This window comes from Pongo abelii, chromosome 12, assembly GCF_028885655.2.
Source record: "Pongo abelii isolate AG06213 chromosome 12, NHGRI_mPonAbe1-v2.0_pri, whole genome shotgun sequence".
NCBI lineage: Eukaryota > Metazoa > Chordata > Mammalia > Primates > Hominidae > Pongo > Pongo abelii.
In genome coordinates, this window is record NC_071997.2 from 112,564,027 (window position 1) to 112,588,903 (window position 24,877).

Here is a 24,877-nt window from a genome sequence, read left to right on the forward strand (position 1 = left end):
CCATCGCAGCTGGAGGAGAGCCGGGGTGTGTCTGTGTGTGTTTGCCCGTCGGTTGAAGGCCCCATCGCCCCCGGATCCCCGCCCTGCCCCAGAAAGCGTTCCCCAAGAGAGCTAAGAGTCCTGCGCACCTGGAGCGCGCTCCGCGTCCACGCCCAGAGGGCGCTGCAAACTCGCGCCCGAGGACTGACTGCCGCCTCTTCAGCCCCTCTCCCGGGCTGCGCCTCCGCACCCCGGGCCCGGGCAGAAGGGGGTGCGCCTCGACCCACCACCCAGGGAGCAGCCGAGCTGAAAGGCCGGGAACCACGGCTTGCGGGGACCACAGCTCCCGAAAACGAGGTTCGGCCACCGGAGGAGCGGGAGCCGGGCAGGCAGGAACCCTAGGGGGCGGGCCGGGGGCGGGGCTAGGGCCGGGGGTGGGCGTTCCGAAGGGGTCGGGAGGGGTGGCTGGGGGGGCGGGGTCCTGGGGGGTGTGGACTGGGGCTGGCCGGGAGACCTGGCGGAGCTGGGGGTGGGGGGCTAGTTTTTGCAACGGCTAAGGAAGGGCCTGTGGGTTTATTATAAGGCGGAGCTCGGCGGGAGAGGTGCGGGCCGAATCCAAGCCGAGCAGAGAGGAATCCGGCAGTAGGGAGCGGACTCCAGCCGACGGACCCTGCAGCCCTCGCCTGGGACAACGGCGCGCTGGGCAGGCGCCCAAGAGAGCATCGAGCAGCGGAACCCGCGAAGCCGGCCCGCAGCCGCGACCCGCGCAGCCTGCCGCGCTCCCGCCGCCGGTCCGGGCAGCATGAGGCGCGCGGCGCTCTGGCTCTGGCTGTGCGCGCTGGCGCTGAGCCTGCAGCTGGCCCTGCCGGTGAGTGCGGCCGGCGACCAGGCGGGGAGGCGGCGGGAAGCAGGGACTGGTCACCCGCCGATGCCGGCGGGTGCACGTGGAGGGGGAGGGGGAGCGGAGACTTCCCTGCTTCCCGCGCTAGCCCAGCGGGTCCCGGGACGGTGAGCCCCGAGACCAGGGCTCCAGCCCCAATTTCCTCCGCTGTCGGTGGGTGCCGCACCGGTCCCGCGCTGGGGAGGGTGGGGGGCCGGGGCCCCGCGCTCAATTATGTAAAACGTCTCCACATGTGTCGGAGCCCGCCAGCCCACAGCGGCGCCCGGGGTCCCCCGTTCCCACCCTCCTCGCCCCGGCCACCGCGGCGGCCGGGCCCCCGTCGGTGACCCGGGGGGATGCAGTGACCGCGGCCACAACGCCCCTCCTGCAGACCCTAATTCAAACCAGACCCGCGGGCTTGCGCCCTATCGCCGCCGAGCCCGGGCGCCCGGCCCCTTGAGCCGGGGCAAGTTTGGGCGCAGCGCAGCCGGCGCAGGAGCGGGCGGGCGGCCGCGTTGGCCCGGGGAGCCGGGCCAGGGCTGCGTGGCGGGCGCGGGCGAGCGTCTGCAGGGCCCTTGGGCTTGCCGTGGGCGGCTCCAGGTGAGCCGAGCCGGCCCGGCAGCGGGAGGTTCCGGGAAGTTGGCCTCGGAACGCTGGAGACCCGGAGGAGCCCAACTTCTGGGCTGCTGAAGTTGAGCTGGCACCGGAGGGCGCGTTCCCGTGCCGGGCACGGCCGAGGCGCAGGCGCCTTCCACGCGAGGGGACCCGGGAATGGCCTCCCGCTCCCCGGCTCGGCTTTGTGCTGAAGCCGCGCGGAGGGAAGGCGGGTCCCTTGGCCCGCCCAGTGCAGCTGGGGGAAAAGAGGGGCAGATGTGGAGCTCGAGGCTGGAAGAGGCCTTGGGGTGGGATGCAGCATCCACCTTCAGCGGGGCCGAGGCTTCACTAAAGAGGGACGTGGCCGACAAAGAGCAGCCTGAGGGTCCCCAGAAAGTGGCTCTCCCGCCCCGGCCACCGACCGCTAGCCCGCCTTCCCCAATGGGGGCGCTTTGTTCTCGGCCCCTGTAACCCTTTCCTGGGAACCGCCCCGTAACGCCGGCCTTGACGCGGGCTGGGACCTGGGCCGCAGCCAGGTGTCAGCGCGGGCCGCCCGGTGCCCGAGTCTGCCGCCCGAGTCCGCCTCCCCAGCCCCCGCGCCCGGTGCTGGCGTCCCGGGGTCCCTCTTGCGGGCCGGCTCGGCCATCCCCAGGGATGCAGAGGGGAGGTGCGGAGCCAGGGGCGCTTCCCCTTCCGGAAGTGGCGGTGTCTCGCCACCACATCTGGACAGTTCGACTCCCCCAGCTCTGGCAAAGGGAGGCACGTGGGCAGGGAAGGGGCGGGGGCGGGGTGGGCACTCGGGTCCTCCACTGCTAATGTGGCATCTGGACAAGTCTCAGCAGCTCTGACCCTCCGTAAAAGTTGCCTCCTGTAATAGCTGCCAGTTATTGAGCGCTTTGGTTTTTTTTTTTTCTTTACAGAGTCTGTCTCATGGGAGATGAGGTAGGGACAGTCGTTTCTGAGGCCGATGTGTAAAGCGCCCTCCCTGCTTCCCAGGTGACTCGTGCTTCCAGACATTTTCAGGTCCAGGAGAGGTCCTTGTGCCTATTGAACTGTGAATGGGCTGGACTGTGAGGGGTATCTGGGAGCACGAGGAGTGCCATGATTTCCGAGCTGCGTCTCATGCACTCCTGGCTTTCAGGTCCAAGAAGCTGCTCTCTAGGGTGGTGGTTTCTGTGGAACTGAGACTGTGCTTGGAGTCTTCGCTCCGAGTTTGGAGAAGAGAATGGAGCTGCGTGGCTTACCTCCCTGGACCGCCGGGCATCACCTCACTGCCCCATTCTCGCACATGATGGGGCCTCAGCAGGGGCGGCTGAAGTTGGGTCCTCCACCTATTTCCGGCTGGATTTAGGAGGGCTGCTGGTTCCCTTGCCTGCCTGGGGTAAAACAGACATTCCAGAGCCCTGGGATCCCACCGCACCCATTAATGCTGGGGAGGCAGGTGGAGTTTGGGATTCCCTGTGAACTGCCTTTCCTGGAGTTTTCTGTGGGCTGGGGCAGATGCTGCAGTGTGAGGCGTTATTTCTTGCCCAGAAACTTGGACATAGGGCCCAGGAGGCAGGAGAGTCTCAAAAGGGGAAAGGAGGAAGACTCCCTGGAGCTGCAGAGAGGGAAGGCTTCCTGGAGGAGGTGCTCGAGCTGAGCCTGAAAGCCCCACCTGAGCTTTGGGGTCAGACTCTGGCTTGAAGCTTAGGTGTTCTTTTTGCTTTTTCTGATCTTACAAAGATTAGTTTTCTCTTTCCCAGTTCTGCCCTCTCCCTCTTACAGTGAATGTCCCTGTTAGGTTAAAGGTGGGGGCATGCGGTGCCTTCTCAAAGCTCTGATACCCCTTTCCTACAAGAAATCAGGCAGCTGGGATTTGCTTTAAGATGGGAGAAGGTTATTTGCAAGTGGCAGAGATCTAACCCTCTCTGAAAGTTCACTCTGGCCCCAGTGGGAAGCAGGTCAGAAACCCCCTGGGGACCAGGGAAGCAAGGAGTGACTGAATGGGTGAGGGGAGGCTGCTAGGAGAGGAGGCTGCTCAAAACCACTCCCAAGAGACTAAAACAGGTTTGTCTAAGAAGGTTTCTCTCTCTCTTTCTCTCTCTCTCTGTGTGTGTGTGTGTGTGTGTGTGTGTGTGTGTGTGTTTACTGTGGTCTTTTGTTTCTGCCATGTAAGAAAAATGGCTTGTTCTGGAATAGTTATTTGCTGTTTTTCTTTCTTTCTCTCTTCTCTTTCTTGAAAGGCATAAAATCCCTTTTGCCCTAATTATGGGGGCTAGTAGAGACATTTTCCCACAGCCTGGCAGAGAGGGTATGGGGGGAGGCACTAGCTGCCTCCGCTCAGGCTCAGAGCCTTCTAGAAGTGATGTCACCCCTGGCTTCAGCTCTACAGGGAGGGTGGAGCCGGTTTAAGTCTCTACCTGTGGCTCATGATGGGTTCCAGTAAAACCTCATTAACACACATTGGCAGGGAGACAGTAAGAAAGGAGAGAGCCTGGAAAGAATTAATGAAAAGCTTGACTTCTGCAGTTTTTTAGAGGAATCTTTTCTGTTGCAGCAGAATTTTGGATTCCTGAAATCCCCTGGGAATGAGGTGTCCAGTGTATTCATGTTTTTTCATCAAGCTAAGAATCCCTATTACCCTCAAGTATTCTTACTCTGGGCAGGACTCTCTGAAATATTTATTTCCTTTCCTTTATCAACCAAAAAATGCTAGGCATGATTTAATCTCTGCATGCCAGGGTCATCCTCCTCATCATTGTGCTGGGTTAGGACATTGTCTCCTGGATTTACTGTACTCTGAAGAGCACCTTGCCCCTCTGTCTGGTGCCCCAGGTTGCTCTGTTTTGAATTCTGGTCTTTCTCCTTTTTCCAGAGAGCAGCCAGAAGTGACATTTATGTGCCTGAGTGTAGCCAGCGGCTTTTCTGATCAGTTCTAATTTGTTACTTTTCTCCAGTGGCACTAAGAAACTAATCAGATGAGTTAGGCTTATTTCCAAGCTGAGAGTTTTAGGCTCTGGGTAAGGGCTTCGCCTATGAGTGAGACTGACGATCTGTGATATGTGGATTTTGTACCCTTCATGAACTTCAGCTGGGACCTGTTGCAGTCTCCCCTCTACCTCCCTGCACCCCACCTAGAGTAACAAAGAGGTGCTGCCAAGGTGAGGCCTTTAGGGGCCTCTCTCAGTGGAGAAAAATGAGTCATCTCTTGGGGCAAGTGCTTGCTGACCCCCATGTTTCAAGTTCCTCGACCTGGTTTGACTTGTAAGTGACTTGCTGGTCACAGGTAGCTGGACTGACCAGCTGAGGGCCATTATTCTTTAGCCTTGACTGTTACTCTCAGCTTCAGTCATGCCCCCATCTCTTCACCACATGTTTGATTTGGATTTTAGTTCCTGTTTCTATATAATGTGCATCCATACTGTGTGACAGGCCAGAAATGGCTTTGGATTAAGTAGAGCCTCAAGACTGAGTCTCAACTCTGCCACTAATTTACTCCATAATCTGGGGTGAGTCACTTTCCTTCCAAGTCTTGTCCTCATCTGTAAAGCGGACATCATGATACCTGTTCTCCCTGTCCTCATTCTGTCATTTGCGTATTCATTTCATAATGGATATGTGAAAGTACTTTGTGATGAAACTGCCTGAGGAAAGTTAGCTGTCGATATAATTAAGGTTACCTTTTTTTGAGTGCCTAGTGTTGAGTGCTCAGTACTTTTCTTTCCTTCTTATTTGAACTTTACCCCAAACCTTTACAATATATATCATTGCCCCATTTTGTGGATGAAGAAGCTGAGGCCTAGGGTGGTGGGCCCCTCCATTGGCTGAGACAGGATTTGCGTGTGTGTGTATGTGTGTGCAGTGTGTGTGTGTGCGCATGTGTATGGGTATGGTGTGAATACGTCGCAAGGCTGTCAAGTCTCCCCTGAGAAGCCTGGCATTTGGGGGCTGGCTGAACCCTGCAAGGCTCTACTAGGCGTTTGCTGGTCCGTCCTGAAGACCATGGATATGAGCGTTTTGGGCAGAGGGGGCTGGGCCAGGCTGAGCTGGCCTGAACAGTGCCATCAGGCAAACTGAGCACTGGGTAACATTCTGGAGTTGTGTTGGGTTCAACTGATGGCCCCTTAGGGACAGGCGAGAGCTCCTCACAGGAAGTAAATGGGGACCTGAGAGAGCAGGGGGGGAACCGTGTGGACTGGGTGTGGAGGGCCCTGTTTGGATGGCGCCCTCAGGCCAGACCCCAGGTGGTGCCCAGCTTGCGCCATCTTTTACCTTGGGCGCTGGGGAAACATTTGTGGAATTAGCAGATTCTTTTGTAAGCCTGGGAGGCGGGCAGCATGGCGCGGGTGGTGGCCAGAACCCAGGACTCCTGGCTCTGGTGCCACAGTCACCTCCTGGTCCCTTCCAGCACCAGGTCCTGCTGGAGGCGGGGGTAGCCCATGAGGAACTGGTCATTAAGTGATTGCCGGGCTTCGACTGTTGCCCGATTGCCTTCTTTTCACCAACCAGTTTTGGAGTCTTGGGTTGAAAGGGCCCCTGAGGCCCTGCCTGAGTGTGCCTAGAGGAGAATGGGATTCAGGGAGTTTGTGGAAAGAGGGCTTTGGTGCTGGGATCCTGTACCCTGTCACTTCTCTCTCAGCTGTTCCAGCAGAGGCTGGGTTTTGTATGGGAGCATGCTTTCTGGAACCTTCCACTGAATGGGACATGAGTGCCCTGACAGGCTCCAGGGGAAGGCTGATGTGTGTATGCCCCTCACCACAAGGAGGTGTGTTTGGGGTGCAGGTTGTAGAGGTGAGGCCGCAGAGGCAAGACCCTGGGCTTGGGGCCACTTCAGCAACTGTCTTGTCCAGCTGCAGGTGGTCATGGGGCCCACGCCATCGCCTCCCCTGGAAGAGTGAGCTTTATCTGTGATGTTACTGCTTCTGCCCGCCCTCAGGAAGCTTTCATTTAGGTGGAGAGACAGTGTGAGAAGGTCCCTGGCATTCCTGAGACAGGTGCACCGGGTCAGCTTGCCTGTGGTCAGTACTGTGGGGATCTCGGGGAGGGGTGGTCTGAGCCTCCCCTGGAAAGTGTCCTGCTTTTTGGCAGGGCCTGTAAGGGTGGGGGCAAGCTTACGGGGCAAGGGGAGGTGTGCCGTGGGAAATCTTGGGTCTTGGGGCCATTGAGTCAGGAGAGCGGAACAGGCGGCGGCTGGACCTGCTCCTGCACTCAGTCACTTGCCCAGCGACCTCTTCTGCTGCGCTCGAGGCTTCCTGAGGCTGCCACTGGTTCCTCTCCCCACTGGGATCCCGTCAAGGGTCTCTGACCTCCTGGCTTTTATGGCTTCGTGGCTGCCTAATTCTGTGTAGAGGATGGGCCTCCTCTGGCCGTCAGCCCTGGGAAAAACTCTCTGCCTAGTGATTCACCTGAGGGTTGCAGCACCATGAGATGCCGTGTGTGTGTGTGTGTGTGTCTGCGTGTGTGTGTCTGCATGCGTATGTGTGTATATCTGTGTGTCTCCATGTGTCCGTGTGTGTGTCCATGCATCTCTGTGTGTCTGTCTTTGTCCATGTACGTGTGTCTGTGTGTGTGTGTCCCTCTGTGTGTCTCTGTGTGTTTGTGTGCGTCCGTGTGTGTGTCCATGTGTATGTGTGTCTCTGTGTGTGTGTGTCTGTGTGTTTATGTGTCTGTGTGTGTCTGTGTCCGTGTATATGTGTGTCTGTGTCCGTGTGTGTGTGGGGGGGTGCCTACTGCACAGGTTGCCAGTGCATTTGGGCCTTGCCTGGGCACTCCCGACTTGCCTTCCCCTGTCAGGCTGCAGTTTCAGTTTTGGGGGGCCTGGTCACTACCTGGCTGCAGCTTCCTTTTTAGACACCAGCTTCCTTTCTGCCTCTCGCCTCTGCTGGTGGCCTTTTCTCTTTTTCGCTGTGGCTCTGACATCCATCCTGTCTTTGGCCTTGGAAGTGTGTGGAAGTTATTCCTACAGAGGCGGCCAGTCAGGTCACCTGGCCTTCCTGGTTCAGCTGAGCCCCGACTGTTTGGCTGTGGCAGGCCATTGTCCCTCTGGGCCTCAGTTTCCTCTTCTGCCGAAGTGTCGTTCTTCCCGTCCTCAGTTCTGAGAGCCACATGGGTACAGAGAGACCTTATCCTGGGAAGGGTGGAGGTGGCACTGAAGGACTTGTTGGGAGCTCACATTTCTCTGCCAGTATTCCTTCTAGGGACTCGAAGGAGAGTTGGTTGCCCAAGGGGTCATCGGTGGGATGGGCCAGGCCAGTGGAGGGCAGGGCAGGCTGCTTGAGGGGTAGATTCGAGCTCCTTGTGGGAGCTGGAGTGGACGGAGGTGCCTGGGTGAGGTTGGGCTGGGGCTGGGGCTGTGTGATGTTCTCCGCACACATACCCAAGAGTCCTGGCACCTGCCCGAGGTCCGCTCAGCAGCAGGAATGAAAGCCGTGGCAGGCAGGTTGGGGCAGTGGGGAAGGTGGGCGTGTTGATCAGTCCACTCATCAGCTGAGTCATGGTGCCAGGCCCACGGGTCCTCCCTTGAGACTCACCCAACCAACCTTGATCCACTGCAAGCCCTCTGGGGGCCGGCACGAGGCAGAGAGTGCAGCAAGACACAGGCCGGGGCTCAGGGGCCTGGCTTTCTGTCCTGGCTCTGCCTCCTCACTCTCGAGTGGCTGTGTACAGAGGCCTCTCTTGGTCTCAGTGAACCCATCTGTGACACAGGGGGCAGGGGCTGAGAGGCAGAGGTGAGGCAATGCTTTTGGGTGTGCATGGCCTCTTGTGGCTGTGTCGTGTGACTGGTGGGTATCTGGGGGCCTGCCTGTGCTCTGCTGCCTCAAGTTCTGAGGGCTTCATGAGCCCTATCTGGCTTGACCATATCTAAAGCCCAGAGCCTGGGCACCTGCTGTGTGCGTAGCCCTGTGCAGTGGTGAGAGTTCCATATCTGGTCCAGGGGATTCCTGTAAGAGAGGGTGGCTGTTACTGGAACCAGATGAGAGAGGTGGTCTCTGCAGTGACAATGAACGGGGTTCGTGATTCAGCACCTGTCACGTCTCCCCACAGGAAGGGTTTTGTCCCAGAGTCCCACAATACAGCAGTATCGAACTAGGAGCCTGGGCTGTAAGGCAGGACATTTTATGGAGCGCCAAACCTGTGGGGCTGCCTTCTGGCCATGGGAAGTGTCAGGGCAGGGGGTCTCCCCGAGGGAGCTGCAGAGGCTGCCAGTCCTGCTCTAGGACCACTCGTGTGCACCATGGATCTCCAAAGGTGTTCAGGGAACTCTTCCCCACAGTGGCGTGAGCTTGAGTTCATAGTCATTTCCATGTGGGGCTGCCTGGCTCTCTCTGTGGATCTTGTGTGCTACTCAGCAGGCTGAGAGACGGAACTCTGGCGCCTGGCCTGGGATGCGTACGGTGAGGATTGCACGTCTGCCAGGGTGGGATGTGGGGAGGTTGGAGGAACTTCTGGAGGGCCGAAGAGCTCGTGGCCAACTATGGCATTTGTCGTGAACTGGGTCCCAGAAAGCCCTTTAGGACTTGGGCTCTGGCCCTGCTGTTCCCGTGCTACCAATACCAGTGGTGGCCGCTGATGCTCCAGGGACCTTACCTGGTTGGGGACTTGATTGTGTCAGAGTGGCATTGACTCTACCTCCAGTAGCTTCCTCTCATCCCTGCTGCCCAGGAAACTGTCCGAGGCCGTGGAAGGCCCATCTATCTGGAGTGTTCCAGGTGAATATGGTGGTCAGGTTTGGGCTTGCAGGGCCTGAGGTTGTGGGGCGTTTCAGGAGCCTCTGAGACCTTCCTAGAGGCTGGTGTCATTCTAGCTTCTCCCGGAGAAAACCGCAGGGTGCAGTGCTGCTGTGGTGGTGAGCATATCTCTTCCAGGATGGGGTATCGGGGAGGGTCCGGGCGGCAAGACCTCAAGGCTGGCCAGGGCCTGTGGGGCTGAGGGCCCGGCTGGGAGCATGGGCCATGCTTGGGCTGCATGAGATCTTCAGGCCCTGCCCCCAACCTTTCTCCCTGAAAGGGACCTGGGTCCTGGGGGAAGAGCACAGGAGGAGTTTCCCTGGGGTCAGGCCTGGAAAGTCCAGGAAGCTCACCCCTGAGTCTCCTTGGGTGAATCTGCAGCAGTGACTGGTTGTCTTGGGCTCAGGGAATTGTAGGAAGGGCATAGAGCCCCCTGCCTCCCTCCCCACCTCCTGTGAATGAGGTTCATTCTTACAGATCTTGTCTGGAGGCTGGGCGTGCAATGGGCACCTGTCTGACCCACCCGTCTTCCCTGTGTAAGGCAGTCACCTGAGCCTGAAGGCCTGGGCCTTCCTGCCTTTGGGGGGCCCAATATTGAGTCCTGAGACCTTGGGGCTTGACAGGTGAGGTGGGACTGAGAACTGGCTGGCTTGGTTAGTCCCGGCTGGGGCTGGAGTGGGGAGATGTTGTGGAGGCCAGAAGGAGCACAGGACACGGAGTCTAGCCCACCTGGATCACATCCGGACTTCATCGCTTCCTCCCTGTGTCATCGTGAGCACGATTCTTCACTTACCCCCAGCCTCAGTTTCCCCATCTGTAAAATTGAGTTTCTCATATCCTGCCCCAGAGGGCTTTTGCAGAGATTCCATGAAATACCATATGTGATATGATTGGGGCCCCTTCCTTGCCTAGAGCACAGAGAAGCAAGTCTAGGGGAGCACTGAGGCTGACCTGTGGGAAGGGGTGCAGTCTGACCCAGCCTGAGCGTGGGTCACTCTGTGTGAATGGCCTGCTGGTCTAACCCCAGTGCTGCTGACGTTAACAGGGCCTGCAAACATGGCTTTTGCCCTTCTCAGAAACATGAGCCTTCACTAGCAGGCTAGACTTTGCTCTCTTCCACCCGAGCCTCTGCCAGGGGCTGCCTCCTGACCTGAGAAGGTACGGGCTGGGTTGCCTCCTGACCTGAGAAGGTATGGGCTGGGCTGGCAGATGGGAGAGGAGGCCAGGCAAAGCCAGACATTGGGGCACCCTAGTAGGGGCTCAGGCCTGCTGGGCAGGACCCCTAGCAATGGGGCACAGTGGCCTGTCCCCAGAACTTCAGACTGATGGCTGTGCTGGAGAGGGAGCTGGGTTCTCTATGGATGCCGACAAAGCTGGGCCAGACTGCAGGGTGCCGCCAGTGGAAATGATGTCTGTTGTCTTCCTGAGAGTGAGAGAGCCCTGTGGGCTTCACTGTGATGGGTGGTTCATGGCATGCCTGCCGGAGCAAGACTGCTGGCTTCAGTGGCTGTGTGCCTTGGGACAGATGACATAGTTCCTTTGCCTCAATTTTCTCATCTGTAAAATGTGCATGGTACTAGAACCTAAGGTGATTGTGAAGCTCAAACTAATTCAGAGAAAGTGCTTGGAAAAAACTGATTGCCATCTCCTCTGGCCCAGAGGACTCAATAAACATTAGCTATGATCACTTTTTCCCCCTAGAGCCTAATTCAGTTGTTTCTATTCTTCAGGTAATCTCCAGCCCAGGTCAGAAGCTTAGACTCTTCTTCCACCACACCCCCTGCCCCCCGACTCCCCTGGTAGTCCCTGAGCTCTGGGCAAGGCATGTGGCTACTTCCCTTTCCCAGGGTCATGCTGAGCTTTTCAGACTGGAGCTGTATCCACAGTCTCCCTTTCAGCCATCTCAGCACCAACCGTGTGCAGAGGCTGAGAGGGCTAGGAGCTCTGTGCTGGGGGTTCGAGGCTGTGCAGATCTGCCAGCCCATCAGAGGGAGGGCAAGCCACTTGACCTGGGGCCTCACCAGTAATCTGGAGGATCCACCTAGCCTCTTCAGAGAGAGCCGTCACAGAAAATTCTGTCTCCCATCCCCCAAACCAGAAGGTACCAGCCCCACCCTCCCCTGGGACTCCTTCAGGGACACTCTGCCTTCCCGTGTCTCTGGGCTTCTCAGCAGCCTCAGTGCCTGCTCAGTCTCAATTGTTCTTTATCTGAGAGACAGGTTCCCAGGCTAGCCCATTGTTCTGTACACGGGAGGAGAAACCGTGTACATCTGTGACTCCAGGAAGAGCAAAGAGAATTTCTTCCTCCTTTCCTGGGTATGGCGTTGCTGGCATCCACATTTTGACAAAGGTTAAAAACTTTGCCCTTGACATCTTCCAGCCTCTGTTTTGTAACCGTGTTCTGTCTCCCAGAGCTCCCACCTACCCGCAGTGGCCTAGTTCCGGAGTTAGCCCCTCCCCACCTGGAAGTGATTTATGCTGTAGTGTGAGTGCTGGCACCCTTTAGCCCTCCCAGAGGACTTGTTTTCAAGGGGATATTGTGCAATGACAGGGACACTGATAGGAGAGATTTTGGTAATAAAGTTGGAGCTTGTTCCCCTCCCCCACCTTCACACACAGCTGGAGCCCTGGCTGGCTGCAGGTGTGTCAAAGGTGCAGTTTCTGCCTCTGTGAAACTTGAGGACACTTTATTTAGCAAGTACAAGGGGGAGGATGTCCCTAGAAGTCCATATGGCAGAGGTGCCCTGGTCCCCAGGTCCGGTGGCTACCCATTCCAGGGGACCCAGTGGGGACTGACAGGGCTGGGCTTCTCAGTAGGGGCCGACTGGGGAAATCTTGGCTGAGATTCTGACCTTGGTGGGCTCTTTAGGGCAGACACGGCTGGGGGAGGGACAGTGCTTTGGAGGCTTGGCTGCCCCCTCTGTCCCCATAGGGTGCCAGTTGCCCCACGGTCACCTTGATTTAGGATATCTCTGGCATCCTGCCTAAGCCATGACTCCCCTTGGGAAGCTGAGGGTGATGATACCAAGTCAGTGTGATCGAGTGTCCTTGTGGGTCCCTAAGTGGGGGGTGTTTGGCGAGTCTTGGGAGACAGATCCCTTGTTTAGCTCCCACAAGCAGAACTAGGCACTGAGGCTGCAGGGCCTGGGTTGGGTTGCTTTGCTCAATGCCTGCCTGGGTGAAACCTTGCCCTGCCTGGCCTGGCCCGGGTTTTGCCAGGGGGAGGAAAGCAGAGGAACTGGTCTTCCAGCTCCGCGGCTCCACACCCAGCCCTCAGCTGAGCCTGTTCTGAGACCAGTCCTGGCATGTGGGCTGCTGAGGCAGGCGCCAGCTCTGTGGAAGGGTAGGTATGGGGGGTGCTGGGGGCAGCACTGGCTTGGCTTGGGCATCGGAGCTGGCATGAGGCTGCCAGGATCCCTCCTCTTTTAATAAACGCCCCCGGTGTCCTGTGAGCAGGCAGTGCAGTGCAGGGCAAAAAGCCCAGGGCTGGGAGGCTCGGCTCTGTGACCTTGACCTCAGGCTTCCCATATGTAAAGCCCTGACCTCACACTAAATGGAAAATATTACCCGAAAGTGGTCTTGGAGGCCAAGCCTCCACGCCGGCCCTGCCCTGGAAGCCCCCAGGACAGTGAGGGGTCTGTCTCCGAGTGGCAGGGTGGGGCTGTGTGTGGGGGTGCCATCCAGAGTGTCCCTGAAAGGCGCTTCTCCTGTCGGAAGTGCTGCTGGGGACAGCCTTCTCTTCCTGCCCATTTCTGTCTCCCTCCTGCCCTGGGCCGGGCCTGTCACTCCCTGCCTGTCATACCCTCAGCAGGCCCCGGCTTGCCTTGTTCTCAGTAGAGAGCCAGTGAGCTGATAAATTGTTGTGCCTGTCACCGGAAGTGTTGGTGCTGCCTTGAGGCACCGGTGAGGCCCCTCCTCCTGGGAATGGCTTCAGTGGGGGATTTCGGGTCTGGAGACCCAGACCCCATCTGCGGCCTCAGCCTGCCTCCCTGGTGGGCTGTGTTTTCCCGGCTCCTGAGTTTGGAAACCAGCCTTAGGAGAGGAGCGATGTTTCTAGCACTTCCTCCACAACCCCGAGGCTGGGGGAGCGCAGTGTCTCCTGGCTTGTGGCCCTGCCCTGCTGCCTACTCCCACGAGTCCCACCATTTTGGCCAAACCCCCGTTGTACAGATGGGCAACCTGAGGCAAGGTGTTTCTAGCACCACCCAGTAATTTAGGGACAGAGGCCAGACTATCACCAGACTATCCCCATGTTGGACCTGGTCATTTTCCCTGGGCCACCCTCTGGTGGTCAGTGCTGTGGATCCCTGAGGAGGGGGCATTTGAAGAGTCTTGGGGGACAGAACCCCTGTCTAGTTCCCAGAGCAGCACCAGGTGCTAAAGCCGGCGGGGCCAGCCTGTCAGCCGTAAGGCACTTTAGCATTATCCACCAAGTCCCTTCTGGCGTCTAGGTGGGGAACAGGTCTAGAGAGAGGCTGAAAGCTGCCCAGGTCCCCAGCACGGGAGCCGCATGGCAGATTCCAGCCCTTTCCCAGAGACCCTTGCTCCTGGGTGCTCGGATCTGACCTGCCTGCTCAGTGCTTAGGCCGTTTCAGTCCAGGCTGAAGGAAAGGGTCACAGGGCTCCCCACAGAGGGAAGGCAGCCACAGATCCACGCTGCAGGGCACTGAGGCGTTCGGAAGGTGGTGGAACTGGGAGAGGGTGTTGCAGCTTTTTCTCCCCCACCCTCCCACTGGTACCCCTGGAAGAGCAGGACCAGGCCCTGCAGCCTGTGCTGCCCTCCAGGCCCAGCCTTCGTCCCTGGAGCCCACCTGCCTCTCAGCTCCAGCAGCTGTCTTCTGCTCACCCCTGCTGGGTCCAGCCAGGCTGGCTGGTGGGAAGCCAGTGTGCTCAGCCCCAGGCACGAAGGAGCCTCAGCCCAGCTTCAAGTAGACACTTTCCCAGTCATGTAGGTGCTTCTGGATGTTCAGTGGGCCTTCAGCCCCTGGGGGAGGGAGGCTGGGCCGCTACCGTGGTGTGCTATCTATGCGAGTGGATGTGTCGGAAATGTAGAGGACATTGCTGAGCTTTCCCTGGTCCCTTTGCCAGTAGAGCTTGTTCACAGGGCTCTGTTGCTACTCAGTGCCTTGACTTTGAACACTGGACTCAAGTGAAGCGAGCTCTTGCCTCCTCCAGGCTGGGCCACTCTGGGGGATGCCTTTTCCTCCCCTCATTGTTTTCAAAGTGTAGTCTGAAGACCCCCTACAGGACCTGGGGCTTGTGAATGACAGAGTCAGCCTCTGGGTGGGGAGCTCGAAAGACTTCATTTGTAGTGGTCTCCTGGTGATTCTTGGGGACCCTGAAGCTGAGAGCCCCCAGTCTGGATGCAGGTGATGGTTTGGTTATCACCCTCAGCCAGTATGGTGTCTTGATGCAGAGGTGGGGGTAAAGGCTGGGGCTCTGCAGCTCAGAGATATCAGCCCCCAAGAGTCCTGAAGTCTAGGGAGGGGGAGAGTCAGCCTGTTTTCCTTGTATGTGTAGATCTGACTGAGAAACTGAGGGGGTAAAAAAGATTTCTAAACAACGGTGACCCTGTTTCAAGCCTCCCGAGGACATTTGCCATTGTGTGGAATCTCGGGATTGGGAGGGTGGGTGTCCAGCCTGCCATGACCACGGGCCCTCCTGCCTCATAACCTTGCAGCCTGGGCTCCTGGAACAGGTCTGGGTCTCTCCTGTCCACTGGCCCCAGAGCCAGTGCCATGGCCCCTGGTCCAGGTTGCTTGTGAAAGGCGGTGACCTAGCTCCTTTGATAAGGGGCAGCTCTTTATCCCTGGTTTGTTGGGGTATGTTGATTCAGTGACTCGGCTCCCACAGAAGCCGGGGATTTCGTGGCCACACGGGGCAGGTACAGCTGACAGATCAGCTTCACTTTCCTGCTCCGCCACGGATGACTGCGAATCAGAGGCCCCCTGCACTGCCCAAGTTAGTGCTTGGGGTGAGCGTTGTCTTATCCTCTCCTGAGTTGGTTTGGGGGCTTCAAGGCCTGGCCTTAGTAGTCCCCTTAGGGCAGCTCTCTGTACTTCAGCCTCTGAAGCTCCCCCTTTTTAAATCCCCCTGGAGCCGGACACCTGGCCATACGTTCTGGGGGGCTGGGAGCTCTGCCGGGCCAGGACCAGACTGTTTCTTCCCTCTTTTCTCCAAAAGCTCCTGGCGTGATCTTGGCTCACTGCAACCTCCACCTCCTGGGTTCAAGTGATTCTCCTGCCTCAGACTCCCAAGTAGCTGGGAGTACAGGTGCACACCGCCACGCCCAGCTAATTTTGTATTTTTAGTAGAGACGGGGTTTCACCATGTTAGCCAGGCTGGTTTTGAATTCCTGACCTCAGGTGATCCGCCTACCTCAGCCTCCCGAAGTGCTGGGATCACAGGCGGGAGCCACCACGCCTGGTAGTAATGCTTTTTAAGGGGTTTGTGTTTTACCCATCACTCACTTCAAGCAGCAGGTGACCAATGTCAGTGATTCAGGGTGCGGGCTGGAAACCAAAGACCTTCTGACCTGGTGGCCTCAGGCTGATGGGGTAGGGATAGATGGGCAACCTCTCAGGTTGGCGACTGGGCCCGCTGCCCCCCCTCGAACCTGTCTGAGATGCCCACTGGACATCCTGGCTTCTGAGGCAGCCAAGGCACTTCTGACCTGTCTTGCAGAGGAGCTGCAGTGCAGCTGCCCCTTAGCCCCAGGGCTGGCCAGGGCAAGGGGCTCTGCTGAGACGGAGGTTGCCAAGGAGAGTGGCCCTCTTTACCTCTGGTATGGGAGCGAAAGCTGGCAGTTGGCTTGAGGCTGCCTTCTGGAAGCTTCTCTGCCAGCTCTCTGCCCACAGACTTCAGATGTGCTCTTTGTAGTGGCTGGCAGCCGGTGATGATGACTCCCCATCCCTGGTGGCACAGGTCCCGTTCTGGTCTACGCCATTTCCTCTCCACCTCTCAAATGTGGGCTGGTCCCTGGGTAGCTTCACCACTGGGGCAGGCTCAGCGACTCCAACTCAGTGGAACTGCGTCCCATTGAGGAGCCTTAGACAGGTTTTCCTTAAAACTGATGGCTCAACTGGTAGGGCTGGGGAGAGAGAAGGGAATGGCAGATGAGGAGAGCAGTGCTGCTGCACGGGGAGTTGTAGTGTCTGGGCGGCCTTGGGCAAGTCCCTCGCCTTTCAGAGTCTCTAGTCCTTATCTGCTAGACAGAGTGATCTCAGCCCCACTGCCTCATCTGCAGGGGAGTTGTATAGATGAAAGAGGAATGGGTGGAAAGTGTTTCCAGCCTTAGAGAAGGCCGCACTCCTTCACACCCTCTTTCTTGCTGGGTCAGAGCCCTGACCCCAGGATTCTCTCCAGGGTCCCCAGGGTATGGCCAGGAGACCAGCATGGCTGAGACGGAGATGGGCTGACCTGACCGTTACTCCCTTACTCCCTGTCCCCAGACTCCAGGCAGCTGCCTCTTGATCCCCCAGCTCCGAGGTGAGCCAAACCTTGGGCTTTCTAATCAGTGAGCTTCTAGGGTCTGCGCTGTGGGTGGGGAAGGGGCAAGGCATCCCTTGCTTTGAACAAACAGAATGAGTGGAAGCCTAGATCTTACCTAGCACAAAGTTGTTGATTCGTTCTATGAAGAGTTGGTTTTCCTGGGACTTATAGAGGTTAAAGGCCGGTTAGCCTGTTGCCTTCCTGGGCAGGGCATGAGGTGGGCTCCAAGCTGAGGCCACCTGTTCCTGAGCAGCCTTGAGCAGTGGCCAGGCAGCCTCGGAAGCACCCAGGTTGGAGATGATGCTGAGGAGAGCTGCCCAGGAGGCCTAGAGGCAGTTTTCTGCCAGCTGTCAGCACAGCAGGACTGCTAAAGGAAATCCGAAGTCTCACCAGAAACTCCGGGAGTCAGCTGGCACCTTGGTAATCCAAGTTCAAACTCAGCAGTTTCTGCTAATTTCCTCCCCAGGGGGCTGAAATCTCACCTTCTCCTCATCTGAGGGGCTGTCACAGAAGGTTCAAGCTGGAGGAGATTTGGGAGGTCTCTCTAGCCCATCTCCTTAGTGGAGACTGAAGGCCCAGGGAGGGGAGAGGCCCCCGGAGGCCAGGGAGCTGGTTTCAGTGGAGAAAACATTTGCTTAAGAGCTTGTTGTGTAAACAAGATTGCAGAGGGATAAGCCGGCGGAGCTGAGGGAACAAATTGTTTTTAGGGACGGGGCAGACTGAAATGCTTATCTAGTCAGGAGGAAAGCCCTGCTCTTGGGAAACTGCTAACCTGTTGGGGCCTCCCTGGCATTCCTGGGTCTCACTGGGCGGTGCCTCCCAGGTTGTACATGGGCCCCAGTGTGTGTGTCTCGCCTGTGGGCTTCTGTTGCCTCATTGTTGAATGCAGCATGGATCCAAAGGCTCTGGCTTCTGCTGAAAGATTCGGCACTCTACAATGCAGCAGAGGCTCGTGGGGTCGAAGTGCCAATGCCTTGCTCCATCCCTGCGCCATCTCGAGCTTTCTCTTGAGGGAGGTGGTGCAGCAGGAGAGGATAGGGCAGAGTCCTTGGATGAGAGTGAAGCCATGGTCCCAGTGAGTATGGGTGGGGGTGCCCACTCTGTGCCCCGCCCCCGCTGGGCAGTATTCTTTGTTGATGAAGGAGACAGGCTTGAGGGAGACCAGGGCAGCTTTCAGAGCTCTGGGAAGGCAGCACAGGTGTTTGAAGCACCACATGGAGATAGTGTAGATCGGATGTGGCCTTGTGTGGAGGCAGGGGGAGCATGGACCATGACTGTTTGTTTTTATTTATTGATTGATTGAGACGGAGTCTTGCTGTGTCACGCAGGCTGGAGTGCAGTGGCGCAACCTCGGCTCACTGCAACCTCTGCCTCCCGGATTCAAGGGATTCTCCCGCCTCAGCCTCCCAAGTGGCTGGGAATATAGGCGCGCACCACCATGCCTGGCTAATTTTTGTATTTTTAGTAGAGATGGGGGTTTCACCATGTTGGCCAGGCTGGTCTGGAACTCCTGAGCTCAAGTGATCCTCCCAAAGTGCTGGGATTATAGGCGTGAGCCACTGCACCAGTCAAGTCAATGACTGTTTATTGTAGATGGGCCATGGTGGACTGTGACCGTTCATTGCAGGTGAGCCTTGGTGCAATGTGACTGGTTACTGTAGATGGGCTATGAATCGCCCTTCTAGGGTCAAAACCTTTCTCTTGGGGGAAGGAAGATACAGGTTAGCTTTTGTCCTTTCAAAGGAAGTTCAGTGTTATTTCTGACCTTGTGGTTTCTACACGTGTCTGACGCTTCCCTCTGACCTAGGCCCCTGGATGTAGAGCCTCCACCTGGTCCGGCTGTGCCCCAGGGCTGCCTCAGGAGGCAGGAGGTCTTGTCTATCCCTCTCTGCTTTGCACTACCCAGGAGTGAGACCCGTGGGCCTATGGCCAGGGCCTGGCAAGGCCTCTTGGGCTGAGGAGGCCCTTTTCCTTTGGAGCCCAGCCTCAGGTGGGCCCCCTCTGACAAGTCAGTGCAGAGGCTTCTGGTGAACAGACTTCTTCCTGCCCTCCTCTTCTCATGAAACTTTATCTACCTCCCTTTCACCCTCTTTCTAGACAGGCCTGCTGGCATTTGAGGCTCCCCTAGTTAGACAATGGCCACTGTTTGTGGGTGCCCACTGCGTGCCAGGCTGTGTTAGGCATAGCTTCATTGAATTTTGGCAGCAGTCCTGGAATGTAGATGTTATTATTTCCCCATTTTACAGACAGAGAGACAGAAGCCATAAGCGGTTTAATGACATCCCAGGACCACGCATCTAGTGAGTGGCAGGATCCGGAGTTCCTAAAGCTAGTGCTCTGGACTGTGCTGTTCTGCATATTTTTTCATTCTTTGTTCTGGTCCCAGACATTGGGGCCCTCTCAAAATAGACTGTGTAGTGAGTGGGGTCCTTGGGTCTAAGTCTCGCAGCTGAATAGGGCTCTCAAAGCCACGCTTCTCACCACCTGGCTGCTGGGTTCTCTCTTCCTTATCTGAGGTCTTGGGGCCAGTGTGAAGGGCAGAGGCAGTCCTGACTTTCTGCCCTCCCTGCCGACCAGGGTTCTGCACAGGCCTGCTCACTGTGTGTGGTGTGATCCTGCCTCCCCGCCCCCACCCCCGGTCCTGCCAGTCAGCCCCGGCATCAGGAACTGGAGAGATGTGTATATGTTTGCCCTCTGGCCCCTTTGCCTCTTGGAGCTGGGCAGGCGGGCAGCATTCCTGGGGCTGCTGTTTGCCAGCAGGGCCCGTCCCAGGCCCACAGCCCACTTCTTGGAGGCTTCTCAGTGCAGGGCCCCTTCCAGATTAGCCTTATATGTCCCCAGCCTGATGGACACCCTGTCCTTCCTTCCCCAAGGAGGATGATACTCTGACCAAAGGGCCTGCACCCAGTCTTTACTGTAGAGAGGAACTGGGCCAAGTGTGGGAAGGTGCATCAGGGCCAGGCCTGGGGTTTCCCTGCGTGGGCAGACCTGCCTCAGAACAGACAGTTCCCTGTGCCCAGCCCTGCCCCTGCCCCTTGTGCCGTCCTCGGTATCCATACCTGGGGGCCAGCATGCATCCAGGTTGTCCTGAGATTGTTCTTGGGGGTTTTTGAAAGCCCCTCAGTGGGGCTGGGTCGGCAATCTTTGGCCCCAAAGCTCCCTGGCTGATGGCCCCCAAAAACTGGTTCACAGTGTAGGGTGGGCTGATGGGGTCCCATGGGGGCCACAGCCTATGTTCCCAATAACAGCTCCCTGTCTGCCCTTCTGAAAGGTCTGGAGCTCCCTCACCAGACTGAGCTTCTCAGGGTGAGGGCACTGCCTACTCTCTTGTGCCCCTGCACCCCTGCACCCAGCACCAGGCTGTGTTGTAGCATCAGGGGTTGGGGCATGGGGACCAAAGTGCTGCCCAGAGCTGAGGGTCCTGGTGCCACATGAGAAGGCTTCTTCCTGTGTACCTGTGCAGCACAGGATAGGGTGAGTCCACTCAGCTGTCTAGGATAGGATCCAGGAGCAGCAGAGACCTGGCCAAGCATCTACTCATACCATGTTCTGATCCTTTTCCAGCAAATTGTGGCTACTAATTTGCCCCCTGAAGATCAAGATGGCTCTGGGGATGACTCTGACAACTTCTCCGGCTCAGGTGCAGGTGAGGTTGTCATGGGGGCCCCCCCACCCAAGACGGCAACAGGTCATGCCTGGGGACAGTGGTCAGGCAGTCTCCTGTGTTTACTGAGCATGTACTGAGTGCACCCTGCCTGCCCCATCTCCACCCAGCTGGCTCCAAAGGGCAATGCTGAGGAGAGGAATGGGGTCCGTGAGCTGCCTGGTTAAGGAGAGCTCATGCTCGGAGGTGAGGTGAAGGCTGTGAGCCCCAGAAGGCCCCAGGGCTGCCTGCTGCACACAGGCTTATATTCACTAGGAATACCTTTACTCACTAGGAAACCTCTGGAACCCCCTTCAGAAGGTTATTTGACTCCTGAGCCTCTGTTTTCTCATCTGTGAAATGGGAATAATACCTTGACCTGATAAGCTTGTGGAGCTGTAAGGCAGCACAGAGCCGGCTGGGGTGTAGCTCTTCCATCCAAGCTCTCTTCCCTACTTTCCCTTTCCCTGGGTGTACTGGGTGAGAGAAGTCCCTGAGCTGGTCGTGGTCAGGGAAGCTTCACAGAGGAGGTGGCTCTTGAGTGGACCTCAGAAGAGGGGTGAGAGCTAAGGAAGGAGGCTGAGGTCATCCCTGGGGAAGTGACCTAGCAGAGGCCTGAGAGCTGCACGGTAGGATATCTGTTGTTGGAAGTGGGGGCCTTTTTTCAGGGAGGGTGGGGCCAGAGAGGTGTGTGCCCTGGGATAAGTAGGATAACTGAAGTAGTTATGCCCTTAAGGGATGCCCACCCCACCCCTGTGGTCACAGAAAAGCTTTCCCAGGTGGCCCAGGCACCTGTCTCGTGGCTCCAGAGACCAGGCTGCGCCTGGACACACACAGTGGGAAGGGACAGCTCTCTTTGTCCATCTTCCAAGGAGCTGAGCCTCAGCTGCCTTGCCCAGGTACTAGCCTCCCTCACAGCCTGAGCTTGGCCGGCCCAGGTGCTCTGGGGCCTCCCCCACCCACCCAACACACTCTGCTTCTGGTCCTGCACCCCCCAGGCCCCCTCACAACACACTCTGCTTCTGGTCCTCCCCACCCCGCTACCTCCCCAACACACTCTGCTTCTGGTCCTGCAGGTGCTTTGCAAGATATCACCTTGTCACAGCACACCCCCTCCACTTGGAAGGACATGTGGCTCCTGACGGCTACTCCCACGTCTCCGGAACCCACCGGCCTGGAGGCTACAGCTGCGTCCACCTCCACCCTGCCGGCTGGAGAGGGGCCCAAGGAGGGAGAGGCTGTAGTCCTGCTAGAAGTGGAGCCTGGCCTCACCGCCAGGGAGCAGGAGGCCACCCCCCGACCCAGGGAGACCACACAGCTCCCGACCACTCATCAGGCCTCAACGACCACAGCCACCACGGCCCAGGAGCCCACCACCTCCGACCCCCACAGGGACATGCAGGCTGGCCACCATGAGACCTCAGCCCCTGCAGGACCCAGCCAAGCTGACCTTCACACTCCCCACACAGAGGATAGAGGTCCTTCTGCCACCGAGAGCGCTGCTGAGGATGGAGCCTCCAGTCAGCTCCCAGCAGCAGAGGGCTCTGGGGAGCAGGTGAGTGGCCTCTGCATTCCTTGGGACATTGGGTGGGTTGGTCCTAATGCCTGGCACCTGGCAGGCCCTACACCTGTGCCCTGTGGGCATCTTGTATTCCTCACCAGGAAGACAGGGCACAGGGGCCCACCTTCCCCTACCCCCAGGGCCTCGCCCAGAGCAGGACAGACTAATTATGAGATCAGAGCAAAAGCACCCTTAAAGATCACCCAAGAGAGGGCTCCCCAAACTTACAATCCAAACTTGTAGCCCCTGCTGCAAGAGTGAACGTTATACCATGTCCTATTTTTTCTCTTATAGCTTCGTGGGAATTTTACACTTTACACTAAAATAAGCCTGCTTATTTCCAGACAAAAATGTGTGCTTTGTATCACTTTTTGTGATATCCATGCCACGGTCCAGCCAGGGTCCGGAGTTGATGTGGCAAGAAGGCCTGGCTTTCGGGCCCTGTGCGATCCTGGTTTGGGTGCATCTGAGTGGGTGGTGGCAAAGATCAGCAGGGCAGGAGCTGCTTCTGGGTCTTGTAGTGGAGCTGGTTGCTGCTGCTGGCGGTGACCTGGCCAACCCAATCTGCCCCTGCCCTCCCATAGGACTTCACCTTTGAAACCTCCGGGGAGAACACGGCTGTAGTGGCCGTGGAGCCTGACCACCGGAACCAGTCCCCAGTGGATCAGGGGGCCACGGGGGCCTCACAGGGCCTCCTGGACAGGAAGGAGGTGCTGGGAGGTGAGTTTTCTCTCAAGGGGGGTAGTTCGGGGTGAATTGCTGCTGTGGGGCCAGGGTGGGGCTGACCACAGCCAAGGCCACCGCTTGGGGGAGGGTCTGCAGCAGAGCCCAAGGAGCCGCTGAGCTGAGCTGGCCCCATCTACCTGCCCTAGGGGTCATTGCCGGAGGCCTCGTGGGGCTCATCTTTGCTGTGTGCCTGGTGGGTTTCATGCTGTACCGCATGAAGAAGAAGGACGAAGGCAGCTACTCCTTGGAGGAGCCGAAACAAGCCAACGGCGGGGCCTACCAGAAGCCCACCAAACAGGAGGAATTCTACGCCTGACGCGGGAGCCATGCGCCCCCTCCGCCCTGCCACTCACTAGGCCCCCACTTGCCTCTTCCTTGAAGAACTGCAGGCCCTGGCCTCCCCTGCCACCAGGCCACCTCCCCAGCATTCCAGCCCCTCTGGTCGCTCCTGCCCACGGAGTCCTGGGGTGTGCTGGGAGCGCCACTCTGCTTTTCTGACTTCTGCCTGGAGACTTGGGGCACCAGGGGTTTCTCGCATAGGACCTTTCCACCACAGCCAGCACCTGGCATCGCACCATTCTCACTCGGTTTCTCCAAACTGAAGCAGCCTCTCCCCAGGCCCAGCTCTGGAGGGGAGGGGGATCCGACTGCTTTGGACCTAAATGGCCTCATGTGGCTGGAAGATCCTGCGGATGGGGCTTGGGGCTCACACATCTATAGCACTTACTGGTAGGACCAAACATCCTGGGGGGGTGGCCGCTGAGTGGCAGGGTTCAGGAGTCCACTTTGTTTCGTGGGGAGGTCTGATCTAGATATTGACTTGTTTTTGCACATGTTTCCTCTAGTTCTTTGTTCATAGCCCAGTAGACCTTGTTACTTCTGAGGTAAGTTAAGTAAGTTGATTCGGTATCCCCCCATCTTGCTTCCCTAATCTATGGTCGGGAGACAGCATCAGGGTTAAGAAGACTTTTTTTTTTTTTTTTTTTTTTTTAAACTAGGAGAACCAAATCTGGAAGCCAAAATATAGGCTTAGTTTGTGTGTTGTCTCTGAGTTTGTCGCTCATGTGTGCAACAGGGTATGAACTATCTGGTGGCCCCGTTTCTGGTGGTCTATTGGCAGGCTGGCCAGTCCAGGCTGCCATGGGGCCGCCGCCTCTTTCAAGCAGTTGTGCCTGTGTCCATGAGCTCAGGGCCATGCTGAGGCCTGGGCCGCTGCCACGTTGGAGAAGCCCGTGTGAGAAGTGAATGCTAGGACTCAGCCTTCAGACAGAGAGGACTGTAGGGAGGGCGGCAGGGGCCTGGAGATCCTCCTGCAGACCACACCCGTCCTGCCTGTGGCGCCGTCTCCAGGGGCTGTTTCCTCCTGGAAATTGACAAGGGGCATCTTGGGCAGAGCTGGCTCTGAGCGCCTCCATCCAAGGCCAGGTTCTCCGTTAGCTCCTGCGGCCCCGCCCTGGGCCCTGGGCTGGAATCAGGAATATTTTCCAAAGAGTGATAGTCTTTTGCTTTTGGCAAAACTCTACTTAATCCAATGGGTTTTTCCCTGTACAGTAGATTTTCCAAATGTAATAAACTTTAATATAAAGTAGTCCTGTGAATGCCGCTGCCTTCGCTTCTTGCCTCTGTGCTGTGTGTGACGTGACCGGACTTTTCTGCAAACACCAACATGTTGGGAAACCGGGCTCGAATCTCTGTGCCTTCGTCTTTCCCATGGGGAGGGATTCTGGTTCCAGGGTCCCTCTGTGTATTTGCTTTTTTGTTTTGGCTGAAATTCTCCTGGAGGTCGGTAGGTTCAGCCAAGGTTTTATAAGGCTGATGTCAATTTCTGTGTTGCCAAGCTCCAAGCCCCATCTTCTAAATGGCAAAGGAAGGTGGATGGCCCCAGCACAGCTTGACCTGAGGCTGTGGTCACAGCGGAGGTGTGGAGCCGAGGCCTGCCCCGCAGACATCTTGGACATCCTGCTCCCACCCGGCTGCAGAAGCCAGAGGCCCCCAGCCCAGGGCTTCTGCACTTGCTTATTTGACAACGTTTCAGCGGCTCTGTTGGCCACTCTGAGGCCACTCTGAGAGGTGGGCCAGTCTGCGGATCAGAGATGTACCACCAAGCCAAGGGAACCTGTGTCCGGTATTTGATACTGTGACTTTCTGCCTGGAGTGTATGACTGCACGTGACTCGGGGGTGGGGAAAGGGGTCGGCTGACCATGCTCATCTGCTGGTCCGTGGGACGGTGCCCAAGCCAGAGGCTGGGTCCATTTGTGTAACGACAATAAACGGTACTTGTCATTTTGGGCAA

At 57.6% G+C, this 24,877-nt stretch overlaps 1 protein-coding gene across 1 annotated transcript; it reads left to right on the plus strand.

Moving 5' to 3' along the window:
- Positions 1-438: 438 nt before the first annotated feature.
- On the plus strand, positions 439-24,877 carry SDC1 (syndecan 1). The gene is made up of 5 exons (XM_003775966.5): positions 439-847; positions 20,218-20,299; positions 21,373-21,851; positions 22,442-22,577; positions 22,730-24,877. The coding sequence occupies exons 1-5, from the start codon at positions 782-784 to the stop codon at positions 22,897-22,899; spliced, it is 933 nt and encodes a 310-aa protein (XP_003776014.2). The 5' UTR covers positions 439-781; the 3' UTR covers positions 22,900-24,877.

Coding starts and splice junctions, on each gene's coding strand:
- SDC1 (XM_003775966.5), top strand. CDS start 782: ATGAGGCGCGCGGCGCTCTGGCTCTGGCTGTGCGCGCTGGCGCTGAGC. Junction 848..20,217: donor GCCTGCAGCTGGCCCTGCCG/GTGAGTGCGGCC, acceptor ATCCTTTTCCAG/CAAATTGTGGCTACTAATTT. Junction 22,578..22,729: donor CAGGAAGGAGGTGCTGGGAG/GTGAGTTTTCTC, acceptor TACCTGCCCTAG/GGGTCATTGCCGGAGGCCTC.